This window comes from Plectrocnemia conspersa, unplaced genomic scaffold (assembly GCF_051122295.1).
Source record: "Plectrocnemia conspersa isolate PC_06_02 unplaced genomic scaffold, ASM5112229v1 ptg000010l, whole genome shotgun sequence".
NCBI lineage: Eukaryota > Metazoa > Arthropoda > Insecta > Trichoptera > Polycentropodidae > Plectrocnemia > Plectrocnemia conspersa.
In genome coordinates, this window is record NW_028277174.1 from 26,191,928 (window position 1) to 26,209,649 (window position 17,722).

At 32.2% G+C, this 17,722-nt stretch overlaps 2 protein-coding genes across 7 annotated transcripts in view; one reads left to right on the top strand and one right to left on the bottom strand.

Moving 5' to 3' along the window:
• loh (thrombospondin type 1 domain containing lonely heart) overlaps positions 1-9,338 on the top strand; it is a 263,706-nt gene extending 254,368 nt beyond the window's left edge. For all 5 annotated transcript variants that reach the window (XM_088194947.1, XM_088194948.1, XM_088194949.1 and 2 more), the window contains 9 exons: positions 6,409-6,575; positions 6,669-7,062; positions 7,140-7,375; positions 7,438-7,809; positions 7,876-8,023; positions 8,236-8,441; positions 8,514-8,652; positions 8,715-8,780; positions 8,913-9,338. In XM_088194947.1, coding sequence (XP_088051073.1) covers positions 6,409-6,575; positions 6,669-7,062; positions 7,140-7,375; positions 7,438-7,809; positions 7,876-8,023; positions 8,236-8,441; positions 8,514-8,652; positions 8,715-8,780; positions 8,913-9,034 — 1,850 coding nt within the window. In that variant the 3' untranslated portion in view covers positions 9,035-9,338. The remainder of the gene's footprint in view (positions 1-6,408; positions 6,576-6,668; positions 7,063-7,139; positions 7,376-7,437; positions 7,810-7,875; positions 8,024-8,235; positions 8,442-8,513; positions 8,653-8,714; positions 8,781-8,912) is intronic.
• An 888-nt stretch (positions 9,339-10,226) lies between these two features.
• Positions 10,227-17,719, bottom strand: MED17 (mediator complex subunit 17). 2 transcript variants are annotated; one of them, XM_088194952.1, is made up of 11 exons: positions 17,571-17,719; positions 17,215-17,488; positions 16,861-17,151; positions 16,110-16,260; positions 15,221-15,444; positions 14,867-15,101; positions 14,659-14,795; positions 14,501-14,586; positions 10,792-10,924; positions 10,580-10,721; positions 10,227-10,516 (listed from the first exon to the last, which is right to left on the bottom strand). In XM_088194952.1, the coding sequence occupies exons 1-11, from the start codon at positions 17,657-17,659 to the stop codon at positions 10,299-10,301; spliced, it is 1,980 nt and encodes a 659-aa protein (XP_088051078.1). In that variant the 5' UTR covers positions 17,660-17,719; the 3' UTR covers positions 10,227-10,298. The 2 variants fall into 2 exon arrangements, 1 of the variants encoding a protein (XP_088051078.1); XR_015811048.1 differs by lacking the exons at positions 10,227-10,516; positions 10,580-10,721; positions 10,792-10,924 and adding an exon at positions 14,079-14,247 and having other exon boundaries at positions 14,307-14,586.
• Positions 17,720-17,722: the final 3 nt, after the last annotated feature.

Sequence of the window (17,722 nt, forward strand, 5' to 3'; positions counted from 1 at the left end):
AAACAGTCTTGAATCTATTCTAATATATCAATATTAGGGGTAACCATATCCTAAAAAATGACAATGCTACATAAGAAAAATAAAATATAAATACCATTTTTTTAATGTAGCATACATTGATAAGCGCTAGCTAGTTTTTAGTTTATTTTAATATACCTTTTTACAGCGGATTTTATCAGTGTGATAAAATAATATGAGCTTTATGTTATATTTTTTAATCTTTTATTTTATCTTTAATAGTTAATGAGATATTAGCTTTTATGTGGTATACTTTTAAAACGTACTTGAAATGAGCTTTTATTCGCTTTATCATTAACAGTTATTAAAACACTTCAAAATGCTACTGTGGCCATTATCTTTCATAGATAAGAAGTACAGGCGGCCCTCGAATTTCGCACATTTAAAAAAAAAACATTTTTTATAAATTTAATTTTTTTTTAAAAAAAAATTTTAAACATGAGTGAGAAACGGAAAAAATTCAGTGTTAATACGAACAGAATAAATCAAGGACTCATAAACTTCACACGATTCAAGACAAAGATGGAAATTATTAGACGTTCTGATAGCGGTGAATCTACTGCTTCAATTGGACCTTCGTATGATACAAATAGGTCTACGATATGTTCAATTTTGCAAAATAAAAATATAATTAAGGAATACGTTCAAAATTGTGGAAATTAAAGATATATTTCCACAATCTTTAAAGATATGTTTCTAAAAAAAGATGGATGAAATGGAAAAATCTTTGTCATCATGGATCGATGACCAACATCAAAAAGATGTCCCTCTGAGTATTTCAATTATTCAAGCAAAAGCTTTTAGTTTGTCAAAGATTGGAAGAATAGATTAAAAAAAGATTTTAACACGGTTTTTCAAGCAAGTAACGGTTGGTTTTACAATTTTAAAATGAGGTATTCTTTTCATAATATTAAATTTACTGGAGAATCGGCTGATGCGGATAAAGATGCTGCAAAAGAATTTATTTCCTAATTATCCAAAATTATTGAAGATGGAGAATATTCCTCTAGCCAAATATTTAATGTAGACGAGACAGGTTTATTTTGGAAAACTCTCTAACAATGAAAAATATGAATGAAGCCTTCACGCATCTTGACAAATTTAAAAATATTATGGAAGATTGTGATCCCAATGGAGAACGCATATCTCAAGTGCGTAGGGTGATCAATAAAGTCATTGCATGTTATAAAATACTATATGAAGAAAAGAAAAAGAATAGTGTAAAACAGTTAACTCTTGATAACTTTTCAAAGGAAACACCCGCAAACCCCACTTAAACATGTCTTAAACATTTTATATTTACTTGATAAATAAATATTTTAAAATACAAACAATTTCATTTTTTTTTCTTTCCTCTACTTTCGAACATTCAACATTCGCACAGATTTTCAGGAACCAATTATGTGTGAAAGTCGAGGGCCGCCTGTAGTTGAATTAATATTTTATATTATTATGCATGATATTAAAATCATTTAAGAATCACTCGCTTTTCATTGCTTTGAATCTGTTACTCTAAACACTCCTTTTAAGCATAGATATCTAATGAAGACTTTAAAAACCTCCACATAAATAATCCAGCACTCCACAATCCGTGGGCCGGACGACGGTCGAACATATAACCATAAAGCAAACACCGAATCAAATGTTTGATGGCGATTTAAGTGCGGGGGATAATTACCGACACATTCATCTCATTTTTTTTCTCCATCCTCTCTTCTCGCAGTACTAACGCGTACCATAAATATTTCAAGAGACGTGCGCGAGTGTCTTGCCTTGCTCGTTTCCCAATATCAATAAAGCATGTGTTATCTCGAACGAGCCCGAAGCTTTTCCACGAGGGATCGGACACAATAACTCCTGATTTCTCGGTAAATTAAATAAATAAATCTCTAACTTTAAATGTTTGCTTTAAATGCGTTGGCAAACGGTTGAATAAATTACAGCCGTTCAGCTCTAAGAGCTCGCAAACTGAGATAGAAACAAAGAAAAGGCTAATTTAACTATAACTACAGACGGTATAAATGTTCCAGGATTTATTTTATTTTTTGCGAAATATATATTGAATTAACATGATATAAAAAAAATAGTATCGTGTAAAATATATATCAAACAGTCCTATACTAAAACCTATGACGAAGATTGCTTACGAAAGTATCAAAATTGACGAAAACATTTTTTTTTTGTATCAAATCACACCTAGGGCCATTACAGGCCTCATAACAAAAATGTCTTTTTATATGTATTTGAACATCGCAATATAATTTCTTGAATAAATAATAATAATATGAGTTAACCCTTTTTATGCTACATATTTTATGCGAAATATTTAGGCATTAAAATGTATTAAAAATATCTACTTATAATATTTACTTGATAATTACTCGTATTTTCTTTGTTGCTCAGTGTTGCCATATAGTGAATTTTCAGTCCAGGTCAAAAGCAATAAAATCGTGCCAATGCGGTGAAAACTCTCGATTATCAAGCGTTTATTTTAAGACTTTTTATAACAATACTAGGAGTGAGAATCAAATAAAGTACACCTAAACCGAATTTTGACCAATAAGAGAGCGCAAAAAACAATTATCACTTCTCAGAAGTCAAAAATCCACGTCAAAAGCAATAAAATCGTGCCGTCGCCGCCGCAGTGGGAACGCTCGTTACCGAGCGTTCCCACTGCGACGGCACCGACACGATTTTATTGCGTTTGACGTGAATTTTTGACTTCTGAGAAGTGATAATTGTTTTTGCGCTCTCCTATTGACCAAAATTAGGTTTGAATATACTTTGATTAGCTTTCTTATATTATAAGTTTATAGTAATATCGGTAAGAATAGCCATAATATTTTTAAAACTTAATGTAATATCGAAATGCATACAAACTATGGAGCAATATGTGAGATGCGATGTCTATCTGTACTTATTCTTCCGCTTATTTTCCACTGAGAGACGATTTGGCTTAGTTTATAATTTGGCCTAACCAAATAAAAGTTCTAAAACTATAATTAATTTAAGTTAGGTTTGGGTTTGTACAGCAAATGGACGTTTCGTAACTGTGAAATTAAGCTTCATAGAAATTTTAGAGCAGTATATTAGCGCTTATCAGTTAAATTATATTTTCGGTAGTAAAAATATATATTGACTGGTGAAAATGTATTTGGACTTTGGACCAAAAAATACACATTCACTGTAGCATTTATACATCGGATGTAAATAAATAATGATTAGTATATAAAATATATATATGACTACATACAGAAAAGTAGAAATCATATAATTGTACTAGCACCTGCCAGATAATTTATATATTCACTAGTAAAAATGTGTTCCGATATGATTTTACTGAAATAAAATATTTAAAATAATATTTTCTGAATAGATTCGAGACTATTGTCACAATGAATCCAGTTGTCAAATTACTGATAATACAATCTATAATAACATTAAATTCATATTATTCAGCTGGTGCTGTAATGATAAGTATATTGAACGTATGTCCGTATCGTGTGCTTTTGAGCTAATAGTAGAAGCGTAAACCCAAACTTTTTTTCTCTAATATGAATAATTATAAAATGGATAGCTATCGAACTGACTGTGTTAACGCAAATATCCCTCAAGCATTTTTTGTGAATTTTGGCACAAATATATTGCATTTATAATCTTTAATGATTAACCAAAACCAACTAAGAATAATTGCAAAGAAATTAAAAAACTTGAATCAAATAAAATTAGGTTAATAAATAATACATATCGTTAATTAATTATTATTTCTGTTTTACTGTGCTTCTTATTTTTTTTTATTTTTAAATTTAATAATAAATATTTTAACTGTACTTTTATATTTTTCTAAATGTATTAGTATATGTATTATATTTACAATTTTAATGTATCAAATTGTAACCGCAGAATGAGTTATTTCTTACTAATTCAGAATTACGTAAATAAATAAGAATACAAAATGCTCAATTACTGCAGAATTAAAACTCAACCCTTATTAACCCTTTTAGTGCCAAGTGAAATTAAGGTGTATGCTAAGAATGCCAAGCATTTTTGGCATATATTGATGTTTTTATAAATATATTAAAAAATAATATTTCTGCACATTTTATTTTATTTGCGTGAACTTATATTTATTATAGAAGCAAAATAAAATCTAGTAAGTACCCAAAAAGTATAAAAAAATATTTCATAATTTAAAAAAAATAATTGACACCCGCGTCCTAGCGGCATTCATGTCGTCGTTCGTAAGTGGACACCGGCGTCCTTTCAGCATTCAAACAGTTAATCAGTAAATATTAGATAAAACACATAAAAAATATGAAGTTCATTTCTAAGTAAAAATTCTCTTTTCGTTGAATTTTAAACAGTCTTAACAAAATCGGTAATAACTGTGATTAATTAATCAATTTTTGTCCACCTAATAAAACGTTCAGGTTTGAGAAGATCAAACTATGTAATAACCTATAGTAATAACCTATAATGCGAGTCGCCTTCTGCGTTACGCGCCCAACTAATCATCACATTATATAATAATCTTCTCATTCTTCGCCGAATTGACCTTGCATATTTGTTAGTCAACTCCGATGTTATTTTTTCTTTCGGCACGTGGGTGCTCTGAGCCATCGACGAGCTAATCTATCAAAATCGTGATAGACCGTTAATTATTAAAGCCTCCCACACCGGCGTTCAAACAACCATTTGCTCATTGGACACGATCTAGCCCCTGGGGTGATACATAAATAATATTTAATAGTCGAGCCGCAAAGAGCTAGTAGCGCTGATTTTGTGCGCATGCGCATTTGACATTGACTGTTAAAAACATCGACTTATAAATAAATAACGTTAATAAAATTATATATCAAATATAGTTTATGTTATATAGTATGCTTTCCATAAATATTAAATAAAAATAATACAAAAAATCTCAATGTCAGCTCCAACATTTATAATACAGCTTAAAATTATTTATTGTTGTTTTGAGGACAATATAATGTATGTCTAATAAGACGTAATTCAAGCCTAAGTACTTTTTATTAATTATATACGCTGCCACTGGAGGGTGCAGGCTCTCTGGGGCACGCTGTAGCGACGTCAGTTCTCTGTGGGTGTGTTGACGTGCTGTCGCAGTGGAAACACTCTGTTATCTAGCGTTCATATTAAGACTTTTATAGCAATATTACAACTTGGCAAAAAAATTATTATCACTTCTCAGAAGTCAAAAAATCGTTACGTTAAAAGCAATAAAATCGTGCCGTCGCCGTCTCAGTAAGAACGCTCGTTACCGAGATTTGTTTAGTTTGTATTTTGGAGATGTACATATAAGATAGAGAATTGTAAATACCAGATACGTACGAACCAACGCAAGTTTAATTAGGCGTGGCGATATTCATCCGTAAGATTAGGAAAATCTAGGTAAACCCCATCTATGTATTATTTGACATATAAGTATTATTTGACAGTTTCGCAACTGTCAAATAATGTTTCATAGACGTTTAAGAGCAGCATATAATTTCAATAGCTCACATAAATTATATTTTCTCTAATAAAAATATATATCTACTGGTGAAAATTTATTTGGACTTCACTGAAAATATAAATTTCACTGTAACATTTATACATCGCATGTGTATATTACTATGTATGAAATTCATACATGTATGTATATATTACTATGTATGAAAAATATGAAATTATATAATTTTACTAGCACCTGCCAGATTAATTATATATTCACTGGTAAAAATATATATCTAGCGATGAAAATGTATTCCGATATAATTTCACTATATTTAAAAAATATGGTTTAGAATCATAGATGACATAATTTTTTTCCCTCACCAAATGCCGTCCCTGCCGTTATCACTGGGCAAAATAATAATTTATGAGTCATGCCTTATCTCGCCTGTTCTATGTGCCATTGAAATTCTGTTGTTTTCTATATATGACATATATTAAATGTCACGGTCATGAACATAAAAATACGTGTTTGTTAAAGAAACTCATTATTCCTCCTTGAAGTTCCATAATTAGGGACATTAACGATTAATTCGTTACTCTAATGTTGGTATGACTCATTATTAATGTTAAAAAATTAACAAAATTATTATTTCAATCCTTAATGATTTAAAAACATAATTAAATAATCTAGTCCGAGAACTTTCTTATCGAATTATGTGTAGTTTATATATAATCCATCTCTAAAACACTTTTGGTTAATAAATCGCAGTCTTTTTTGACAGCCCTTTACTTTTACAAATCTCAAGTTTTAATCCATGTCAAGTTTGTTTCGAATTTAAATACTAGAACTGCCACAGAAGTTGCGGCTCATCAATCATAGTATTGTGACAAATTTATTATAAATGTATTAATCGCATCTTAATATTAATTTTATAGCTCTCAAGTCAACCAACAGTTCGTTCATAATAAACGGAAACTTCGCAATAAGTTGGCCGGGAGAATACGAAGCTGCTGGAACGAAATTCATGTATAAAAGGCAAAGCGGAAATATTGTGGAATCAATTTCAGCGCCAGGTCCACTTCTGCAACCAGTAGATGTCATGGTAAGCAGTTAGAATAAATAAAATTGCTTATCTCAGATCACTCTTTGCGCGGTATGCTATCGTCATACATTTTTATAATATAATAAATTTCAGGTATTGTATCAACACCCGAACAATGGAATTAAATATGAATACACCATGCCGGTCGACGATGGAGAAGTACAAAAGCAAAATATTGCGAATCCTGCTCCTGCTCCTCCTCTGCTCATCGCCCCAAGATCTAACGTGTCTTACCACCAACCGAGATCTCTCAGTCACCATGTTCATAGACCACGCATGGAAATTGAAGACAACGTCATTAACCAAAACGATAATCCCAAAAATGACGAGGTCAAGAAAGGCGAAAATGAAAAATATCCCTTCGGTGCTGGTGTTTTGGCAACTGAATCTGAAAAACCGACCCAAAATCATCTACCACAGAGGCACAGAAGAAGGAAATTCATCTGGAAGGTCTCGGGATATTCGGGTTGCTCAAAAACATGTGCAGGTATGAAACCTGGACTATTATTTTATGTATGAACATTAAAAATCTCTAATTAATTTTATGTTTTTTATTATCTTTAGGATTCCAGACCAAGATTTTGGCATGCGTGAGAGAATTGAATCAAGTCCAGGTATCAGAAAAGAGATGTGGATCCAAACCTCCAAATATCTCTGCAATGCGTCCTTGCGGCGGACCATGTCCTCCTCGATGGACAGTCGGAGCATGGAGCTCTTGTTCAGCATCGTGTGGCACAGCCACGCAAACCAGACAAGTGGAATGCAAGCAGGATATCTCACACCAGTCTCTGAACGTGAAGGTAAATCAAACTGCACTCTAATTTACTTCCACTTCAGATTATAATCCTTTGATGTTCTTCAGGTGGTCGACGCTCTATGTCCAGATAATCGACCCGCATCTGTTCAGAAATGTTTATTGCCCGAATGCCCTACAAACGAACGATCCGAAATACACCTCAAGTCCAACGACGTGAACCTGCCGAATAAGGAGAGGGAGAGTTTCGAACAAGTTCCCAAGACGAACCTCAGAAATCGCAGCTATAGAATTAACGGTGAAACTGAAAAGTTTACGGATATAGTCGCCGTCAAGAACGACACTTTAGGAAAAGCGGTTTCAAAGGATAACGACGATGTCAGCAATGAAATCATTGTGGGAGCTGATGGTGTGCGTTATAGGAATAACGGACATTGGAAGATAAGCAACGCTTGGATGTATTCAGAATGGACTCAAGATGTAATTAAATTTAGTTTACGATGAAGTATTTGCTAGGAGAATGTTAATTTAAATATGTTTTTACAGTGCTCTGAAGAGTGCGGAAAAGGTTTACAGACGAGGATGGTGAAATGTGCAGATCCTTCTGGATGCGACGAACGCAAACGACCCATCGATTCTAGAGCATGCTCTAGCGATCGTAAATGTAACACGCAATCATCAAAGTGGTTTTCAGGTATATTTTTCTTGTAGAAACAAATCTTGTAGAACATTTTATAACATAACATGATATTACAGAAATGTAGAATCGGAACTGTGATAAAACAGAACCAAGACAATTCAGAAAAAGTTTAAAAATAGATTTATAAATAATTTTATAACGGCAATTAATTATTGCTATACTAACTATTCCAAAAGCGTTAAACGAACTTTTATATCTAAATACAGGTCCTTGGTCACCATGCTCCAATCCATGCGCCATCAATAGTAAAATGACCAGAGAAGTGGTCTGCGTTTCGTACTACAAAGGACAGCACAGAGTCAACGCCGCTGCTTGTCCTCCGAACACAAAACCTGATTCAGAAAGACCATGTCCTCCGAGCATGCTGCGTGGAGATTGTCCACCAGAATGGTTCATCAGTGATTGGTCTCAGGTAAAAACGAATTACCTAAATAAAAATATTTGTACTTATCCATATTGTCATTAATTTTATTTTGATTATAAGTGTGTGGGTCCTTGTGGTTCTACTCAACAAGCAAGGCTTGTGACGTGTCAAAGTTCCTCGGGAGGACCTGAAGGTTCTTGTGCTACAGCTCGACCGGCTAATAGAAGAGACTGCGTTCCATCGCAGTGCCATCTTGGAGGTAATTTATTAATATATTTATTAATGTACTATGATTTATTGTATATAAAAAAAAATTCACAGCTCCTGTTACAAAAGAGTTAAGAAGCAATGATAATGAGAATTCCTTAATCAAACCTCCAGTGAACGGTTAGTCTTTATTAGAATATTTCAATCAATGATCGATTGTCGTAAAAATAAATCGCTAGAAGATTCGCAACGCGCGCGAATCTGCAAACAGCTATTGAAGACATACTAATCCCATCAATAATTTTTTTGCAGATGGTGATTGTGTGGATAAAATACCCACCTGCCTGGTCGCAGTGCAAGCTCGATTGTGTCAGTACGAATTTTATGCAACGTCGTGTTGCGCCGCCTGCAAAAGAGCTCCAAACATTTCATAATGTGTAATAATTAGACGTAAACTATCCACCGACAGAATCAATCTGTTCTATAATTCTTAAATAATTTACAATACAAAAAATCATAATTTTTTTTATTAGTCTATAGTAAAATTAAAATTTGTGATGATGTGACATAGTCGTTTTTGTAAATTCACGTTATAGTGAGAATGATTGCTCGCTTTCTTAGTTATTTATTATTATTTTGATAAGCATTATTATTGATAATAATCGCTATTTACAAAACATTCTTTTTTTTATTGAAAATAAAAAAAAACTTCTATTTATTCGTAAGAAGTAAGCAAAATAGTATTAACTGTAAAAATGTGATTTTTTAGTATGTATGCAACTAATTGATACATATTTAATAAAAATAATATATGCATGTATATCAAATTTAAAAAAAAAGTATTTTAAGATGTTTTAACATTAGCCCAATAAATTTGGAAATTGAAATCTTATCAAAGGCACGATGTATAAAAAAATCACTATTTGCATTGTAATACATGAGCGCCTAAATTTTTGAGAATTAATAAAAAAAAATGTATGTATTTTTTACCTTAAGATGTATGCTAGTCTACATTATTATTAATTTTCTTTCAAAATTATTTAAAAGACTTGTAAGTTAGATGTAAGGAATAAGAAAAATTCTCAATCGTAATGTTATTGTACCAAAACACAAATACGAACGTCTTGTAGAAATCTATCTATAATAATGTAGTCATTGTTAATGTGTAAGCATTAAATATCTATTTGTAATTATTATAAACTGTCACTCATTATATGTATTATTATGAATGCAATGCAGAAAATATTTCTTTGTATATTTTTTATTTTACTAAATATTACTAGTTAATTATTTATATATTGTAAATATAATTAATATTGCATATTATAATAATAAATGTAGATCTTGAACAATCGCTTAAGTTATTGCAGTATTACCGCTATTTATTCTAAAGATCAAAATTATCGCCTAATTCCGTGTATGTATATTTTTTTTTATAAGATTCGAACTATTTAGTTTTTATAATATAACAATAAATAAGATCATTTTATATTTCTGACTATGATTATGTATGTATAATTATATTATCTCAATTGAAACGTCAATAATGTTATCCAACATGTAATTTAAAATATGTAGAATTATAACATAAATACAATAAATCAGTATTTCAATCAAATACAAATATCCGTCAATAGAAAATACTTTATTATTTTAATCATATAATTATAGTTATTATAAATAAATATACATATAAATTTAATTAGAACTTAAACTAGCCATTAATAATTCCATCTTATTAAGGAAATTCTTTCCTTCCATCTTATCGAAGCGGACGTCTTTTAAAGTACCCCCAAGATGCTCCCACTTACGCTCCTGTACCAACTGTCCGGCATAGAAGTCTTTCCTTGGAGACTGAGCTATCGATACGCGAATTCCAGTCGAAGGTTCGCAACGAACTGATATCATCCTATCGCCTATGAAATATATAATTAATTAATATGTAACATATAAATTAATAACTATATTTTTTAAAATACCATTTGGCGAAGCCAATAAACAGGAAGAGGCATTTCCGAGCGTTTCCACAGGACCTGAACCTAAATGAGCACTACTCGCTAAAAATTGCCAGCCCATACAGCGACCTACTGCTTGCACCGCCACCATTTGATGTTGATATATCTAGAAATAATATTTTATTTAAAATACCTGATTCTGAACAACCTTTGTATCGTATTAGACAATTAAATACTTGACAATAGATGAGATCTCTCAACTCCTGTGGTTCATAAGACATATGCATCACTCTTCCGTCTCTGCATATACACTTTAACGATTTTTCACCAACGTGTACCACAAGTGAAGTACGACACACAGCATCATAGCTAAAATTACAATTATATGGGTGCTATTTAACAGCGAATTATTTTGAGAGATATGTGCATCAAAATAAATACTTTGTTCCATAAAACGAATTATTTGTGCATTTATGTAAGGTAAGTCCTTGGGATTGTTTATTCAAAAAAGGATTCGTTGCAGAGAGTTATTCATAGTGTTTTTTATTATTTACATGTAATTTTCGGTGAAGTTATATTTTCACTAGTGAAGTCCCAATACATTTTCACCAATAGATATATATTTCTATTAGCGAAAATATAATTTAACTAAAAGGCGCTAATGAAATTACACGCAGCTCTAAAATGTCTATAAAACATTATTTGACAGTTGCGAACCGTTCATTTGCTGTTCAAACCAAAACCTAATCTAGAGAAAGTTCTAAAATAAATTATAGTTTTAGAACTTTTATTAGGTCAAGTCCAAAATACAAACAAGCCAACTTATCTATCATGGGACGTTTGATGTCTGCACTTGAATATTACATTATGTTTTAAAAATATGATAGCTATTCTTACCGATATTACTGTGGACTTATAATGTAAGAGGGCTGATCAAAGTATATTCAAACAGAATTTAGGTCAATAGGAGGGCGCAAAACCAATTATCACTTCTCAGAAGTCAAAAATTCACATCAAAAGCAATAAAATCGTGTCAGCGCCGTTACAGTGGGAACGCTCGCGTTCCCACTGCGACAACGCTGGAACGATTTTATTGCTTTTGACGTAGATTTTTGACTTCTGAGAAGTGATAATTGTTTTTGCATTCTCCTATTGGTCAAAATTCAGTTTAGATATGCTTCAATCGATTCTCACTTGTCGTAATATGTTATAAAAAGTCTTAATATGAATGCAGTGTTTCCACTGCTGATTTTATTGCCTTTGACGTGGATTCTAAACAGGGACCCCCTTGAATTTTAACAGAAAAATGCATGTCATTTAATGAAATACTATGTATCTTAATGAAATGGAAATATTAAAAAAAACACCCATTGACTCAAATGGTTAAGATAAAAATTTTGTTAAAAAATCGGTATTCCAGTTTCAGAAATGACGTTAGAAATAAGCCTTTATTTTTAGGCATTAATGTGTATGCAGAAAGATTTCAAACATTAGCAATATACATAGCTTAATGGTAATGAAGCGTGACGCTAAACCGCTTCCAGGAAAATTGAGATAAGGGGTGACTCATCGATGGAATTTTAGACGAACCATATAAATGTATGAGGTTTGTGTTTTCATAACCCTTGCAGTAAAGCGGTGAAAATTTTAAGAATAAAAGCTAATACTCAGTTTCAGAGAAGGCATTCGAATTAAGTTTCAATTCTTAATATCACTTTCACTATCTGTAAAAATCATATAGATAAGCTAAATATAGCCTAAAAAATAGTGTTATATGTATATAATACATAGGTTTATTCTAATAGCAACAGCAACAGACGCATTATAGTTTTTTTAAACGGAAAGGCGAAATAACGACAATTTTTTTATATAAATAATGCTATACTAAGAACTATTACACTAAACGATCCGAGAGAACAGGAATAGTATCGATATTTATTTAGAGATACCGTTATTTATGACGTATCTATAAAGTTAATCAATAAACGTATCTATAAAGTTAAACAATACACTCCCCCCCCTGAAAAAATCTGAAATGACACTCGGATGAAGATTGATATTCAGTGTATAGTACAGAAAGTTATATGATATTGTCTTGCAGAACAAAATAGGCTCCCTTATTTATTATAATATCGTCAGGTTTGTTAATCTAACTACCCTTCCATTCATAAAATTGTAGAGGAATTAAAGCATGCTAATAAATCATAAAAAAAAAAAATTCGGCATGTGATAAATCGTTCTATTTAAGAAAAAATATATTTCTTTGATAAAATGGGACACCACCGTGGGAAATATTTTAACAGACTAAGTCACCAAGTATACGTCATAAATCAGAAAGCATTAAAGTTATCCGTTGCTTTGATAAAAGATAACGCGCACATTTGAGATTGTCCTCAAATCGCCCGTTCGTAATTTAATCTAGATGCCAATGGCAATTTGTTTTATAAAAACTCGCCAAAAAAAGGGGCAGTAAACAAATCCCTTGTGTCTGAGAACTTCTCTGAGACTTTCTCAAACACTTTCCATTAGAGATTTTGTCTGACATTTCTACTTCAAAGTTCAAGGCATCCGAACTTTAAGAGCTTACTAACTTGGACTATCAGGAGTCGTAGTATTGTTATAAAAAGTCTTAATATGAAAACTAGATAACTGAGCGTTTCCATTGCGTCGGCACAATTTTATTGCTTTTGACGTGGATTTTAATCAAGGATCCCCTTGAATTTGGCCAGAAAATTGCATGTCATTTAACCACTTGAACGCCAACGACTCACTTGTTGATTATTTTTATAGACAACTTAAGGAATTATTCACAAATCATTATTTTTTAATTATTAAAGATAATTGTACTAGATTAATGTATCAGTAAACCAAGTATTTTATATTTATTTTTAGAAAGCGATGAAGAGAAATAACTAGTGACTCACTAAAGTCACTGGCATTTAAAGGGTTAATGAAACACTATGAATCTTAATGAAATGGAAATATTTAAGAAACGATTTGACTGTCCAACTTTTGCCCCCCCCCCCCTTTCCCTGGAAAAATCTTAAATTATTTCCCTTAACACAAGACATTTTACAATTCGTGAATTTTTTCAGAAATATTTTTTTTATATTTATATGTATTATGTACATTATTTTAATATTTATTTTTCGATTACTGTTATTATAATTGTTCAAGGTTTTTTTATTAATATTTTTATTTTATTTTGTCATATTCTTATGTATAGTTAATAAATACATATTATTTTTCTGTAATTCAATATTTTTTTCAATATTTAAATAAAGTTTAAAAATTTATATCATTTTTTAATTTTACCTTAAACTTTGCTTATTAGAGCCAGCAGCTTATTTGGGACAAAAATTTTGGGGCAGATTATGTTTCGATTAAGTGGAATCGTCAGTATTTAAATAATCATTCGTTAAATTTCTGTTCTGTAAGGTATATCTATATTGTTTTTGCCAAATAAATGTCAGCTTTCGTGATAAAAATATTTATAAAATTATGTTTGAATAAAAATTCGCAATTATTGTGTATTCGTCAATTATGTTATCGACAGGATAAATTTTAATCTGTTCAATAAATCGGGTAGAGTTAAAATAACCACCCTTGGTGAAGACAGAATGTGCTTACATGATACTTTGATTTTACTGGTGAATATTTGCAAAACATTTTTAATAGAGAATGTGAATAACCTTTATTAAATGTGGGCTAAGGAAGGGAGTGTACGCAGTCGTATATCTGTCAAAAAAACTGTCATTAACGGAAGAAATGCATCTAATACACATGAAATGAGCCAATTGACACAAAAGCTAAAAGTTTTGGATTGCAAAATAGTGACGCTCTCTAATGATAGTAAAATAAGTTTATACATTTTTTCTATATTTAAAGAACTTCGTTTGACTATCGAGTATAGTTATTAAATAAAAGTATTAAAACGTTACAAACCCATGTGTCATAATATTAATTTTCACGCAAGACATAGTAGGACTGTTGAGCGCGTTCCAATGTGAGACAATCAGCGGATCTTTGATCTAAAACCATAAGAAGTAAAAATCAAATCTGATCTTCAAGTCAATTATTTTCATTTTATCAATCATACTAACCTCTTTCGCAATTGTGTCAAGAACATACTCTGTCCTTCTACGCATGAAGAAGTGTTGAGCTTGCTGTATGATTTGTTCTAGTAGTGTTTGCTGCTTGCTCATGTCCAAAAGCTCATATCTATCAGCAGCCGTAGGACCTGTAGCATATATAAATTAAGTTTATAGTATACGTTATATATTTAAACAACAACTAGATTATCTGAATCACCTGCAAGACATCTACGCTTCGAAGGACCCAAAGGACCGCTAGCTGGATGCGGGAAAGGGTGGTGAGTGTTTGAGTGATGCGCTTGTCTGAGCAGTTGGTGAAGAGAATGCTCCAAGACGTGATCGTGATCGGATTTCTGCGACCCGCTAGAACTTCCGGGCGGTTTTGTTTCGCCATTTGTATTCTGGCCATTTGAATGGTATAATCCGATGATCAACTGGATGCCTGGTAAAACCTATAACATAAATTTGTCTACTTAGAGTTTTAATTCATGAATGTTATATTTGTATATCTTATGCAATTAGTTAATTTAAATAAGGAAACTATTCGATGTGATCATCGATTAGAACTTACAGTGGCAACAATTTGATTTCCAACCACCATATGAGGTATAGCTGCATTCAATTGTACAGCTTCAGAAGCGAGACGAGCAAATAGTTCTTTGCAAAACAATACATTCTGAGCGGCTTCTAATCTTTGTTTCCAATGAAGATCGGCTCCGGGAACGCCGGCTGCTCCAGCGTTAGCAACTCCCAAAGCACCGCTCGATAATTTGGTATTCAAAAGTTCTTCTTGATCTAAAATAATATTAAATACACCATATAATTCCATATACAAGCGGCCCTCATTTTTAAAAATTCAATTTTTAATCGATAATGCAAAAATTGTTCCCTTCCATGTATTTTAAGAGATATGTGCAATTAAATAAATACTTTGTGCATTTATGTCAGACAACGAAAAAATACATTACAGATTTAGGTGTGAAAGTATCAGTAAATTATCGTATTGTATATATTAAAATTGTCTGTGTGGAAACATGACCCTGCGTGTGACAAATGACTTGTATTAGTGTCGCGCGCCTGCATGTGTGTACGTGTGAACACTCGGGGCCGGCCAATTAATCTAAGTGTATAATAAGTTTTTACTTCATATTACCAAGAATACCATGAAAAATGTTTGTTTATGATTATGTACAGCGAATAATTAGGAATTTACCGGTCGGTGGTGTAAAGGTTAAAAGAAGATTCTACGCCTTGTTAACTTAATTACGTATATTGACAAATAAATATGTTTTAATATATTATTGATAAATATTTTAAAATACAATTTTTGATGTTTTTTTTATATCCCTCTACATTGGAACATTCAACATTCGCACACAGTTTCAGGAAGCAATTATGTGCGAAAGTCGAGGAACGCCTGTATTATATTTAGTAGACAAAAACAGTTGACCAACTAATACCTTTTTGGCAAACGACCGAAATAAAAGCAACTCCTTGTAATTCGGCAGGAACTGTCACTCTCAAAGCTGACGGAGTTGGAAGTTGTGCTCCCGGAATGCCCGGAATAGTTGTCAATGCAGGTTGCACTACATCTTCGGGCGCTTTAGTAACCTGCAAAATTAAAAAGCAATCATATAAATTAATGTACAAAACCTCAGTTTAAGCGACAGTAGGAATCAGGCACAGCAGTAACTTAAAATAGCCACCATTCGTTTATTTTCAATTAGGCAAGTAGTGAAACTCATTGATGAATGAAAGTTTAGTAAGGTGATGCATGTCTGTCACTTGAGCAAGTGTACATTTGGACTAGAAAATTTATAAACGACTTGAGTTCAACATCAGGATCAGAAATAGACCATATTCGAGGTTCCAAATATCGAATGGGATAGGTGCAAAGTATGGATGTTATCATAAAGCTAGTGTATGTAAAAACAAAAAATTGTATATAATGTGAATCAGAAGAGCATTTAGTAAACCAATGCAATAAAAAAAGATAATTGTGTGAATTGTTGCAGATTTTTTGCGATGTTTATTTGGCATTAAAAAAATTGAGAATCATCGATTTCACAATTATATTATTTCTGAGAGTTTTACGAGACATAAAAGTTGATGATGTAATATTGACCCTTAACACTAGTTTTACTTGTTGACTTGTTGAAAATAATCTATATATAAAATGAATCAAGATAAGGTTTTGATTTGAATACTCACTTCAAAAACACCCGACATAGGAAACTTAGATCCGGCCGTCCTATAACTCAAATCGCCGATTATGGTATTGGATACTTTCTTCAATCTCCAATTCTGTCTCAGTCTCAATAGATCGATATGAAAATCGCTGGTGCTCTTAGCATTTCGCAAGCTCTCGTTTGTTCTAAGTCTTTCGACGCCGGCCAACAACGTACTAGCAGCACTGGCGAGAGCTTTTTTACGTCCGTATACTTGCACCATAGATCGCGGTCCTAGCGTATCTACCGGGTCTTGAGGTACGGGATCCAATACCTAAATCAGTAAAAAAAATACAATATTTGTATTAGCTAAATATTAAAGTTTTACATTACATACCATATAACGCTTCTCTTTTGCTATAGCTAAAACGTCGGCCAATACGCATATTTCGGTCAAAGCGTTTCTCAGTTTGTTTCTGACAGAATCCCACGGCCACAGACTAGATTGAAATCCCAGATCTTTTGGATCTTCTTCGCCAGATTTTGTCTCCACGGAAGCATTATCAGGAAACTCCTTCTTGATGTTGGTCAACACGTATTCGTCGGTTGTGGCTTTGCTAAAGTCAATCTTTTGCGCCAATTTGGCCAAATTCTCCGACATAGAAAGGGGTCTGAAAATAAAAAATTCAACTTGTTATTTGGCATAAAAGCAGGCGAATTGTGACTAATATTGATAATGATAATATGACTAACGCTTGGTATATCTCTTGGCCATCGTAGCTGATTTCCTGTATTTGATTTTCGATAGGAGCTTCGACGGAAATATTCACTGAGTGCGCCATATTCCATGACAGCTTGGCGACCGGCCGGCACTACCAATAGAAGCGTAAAGCCTAATGGACTAA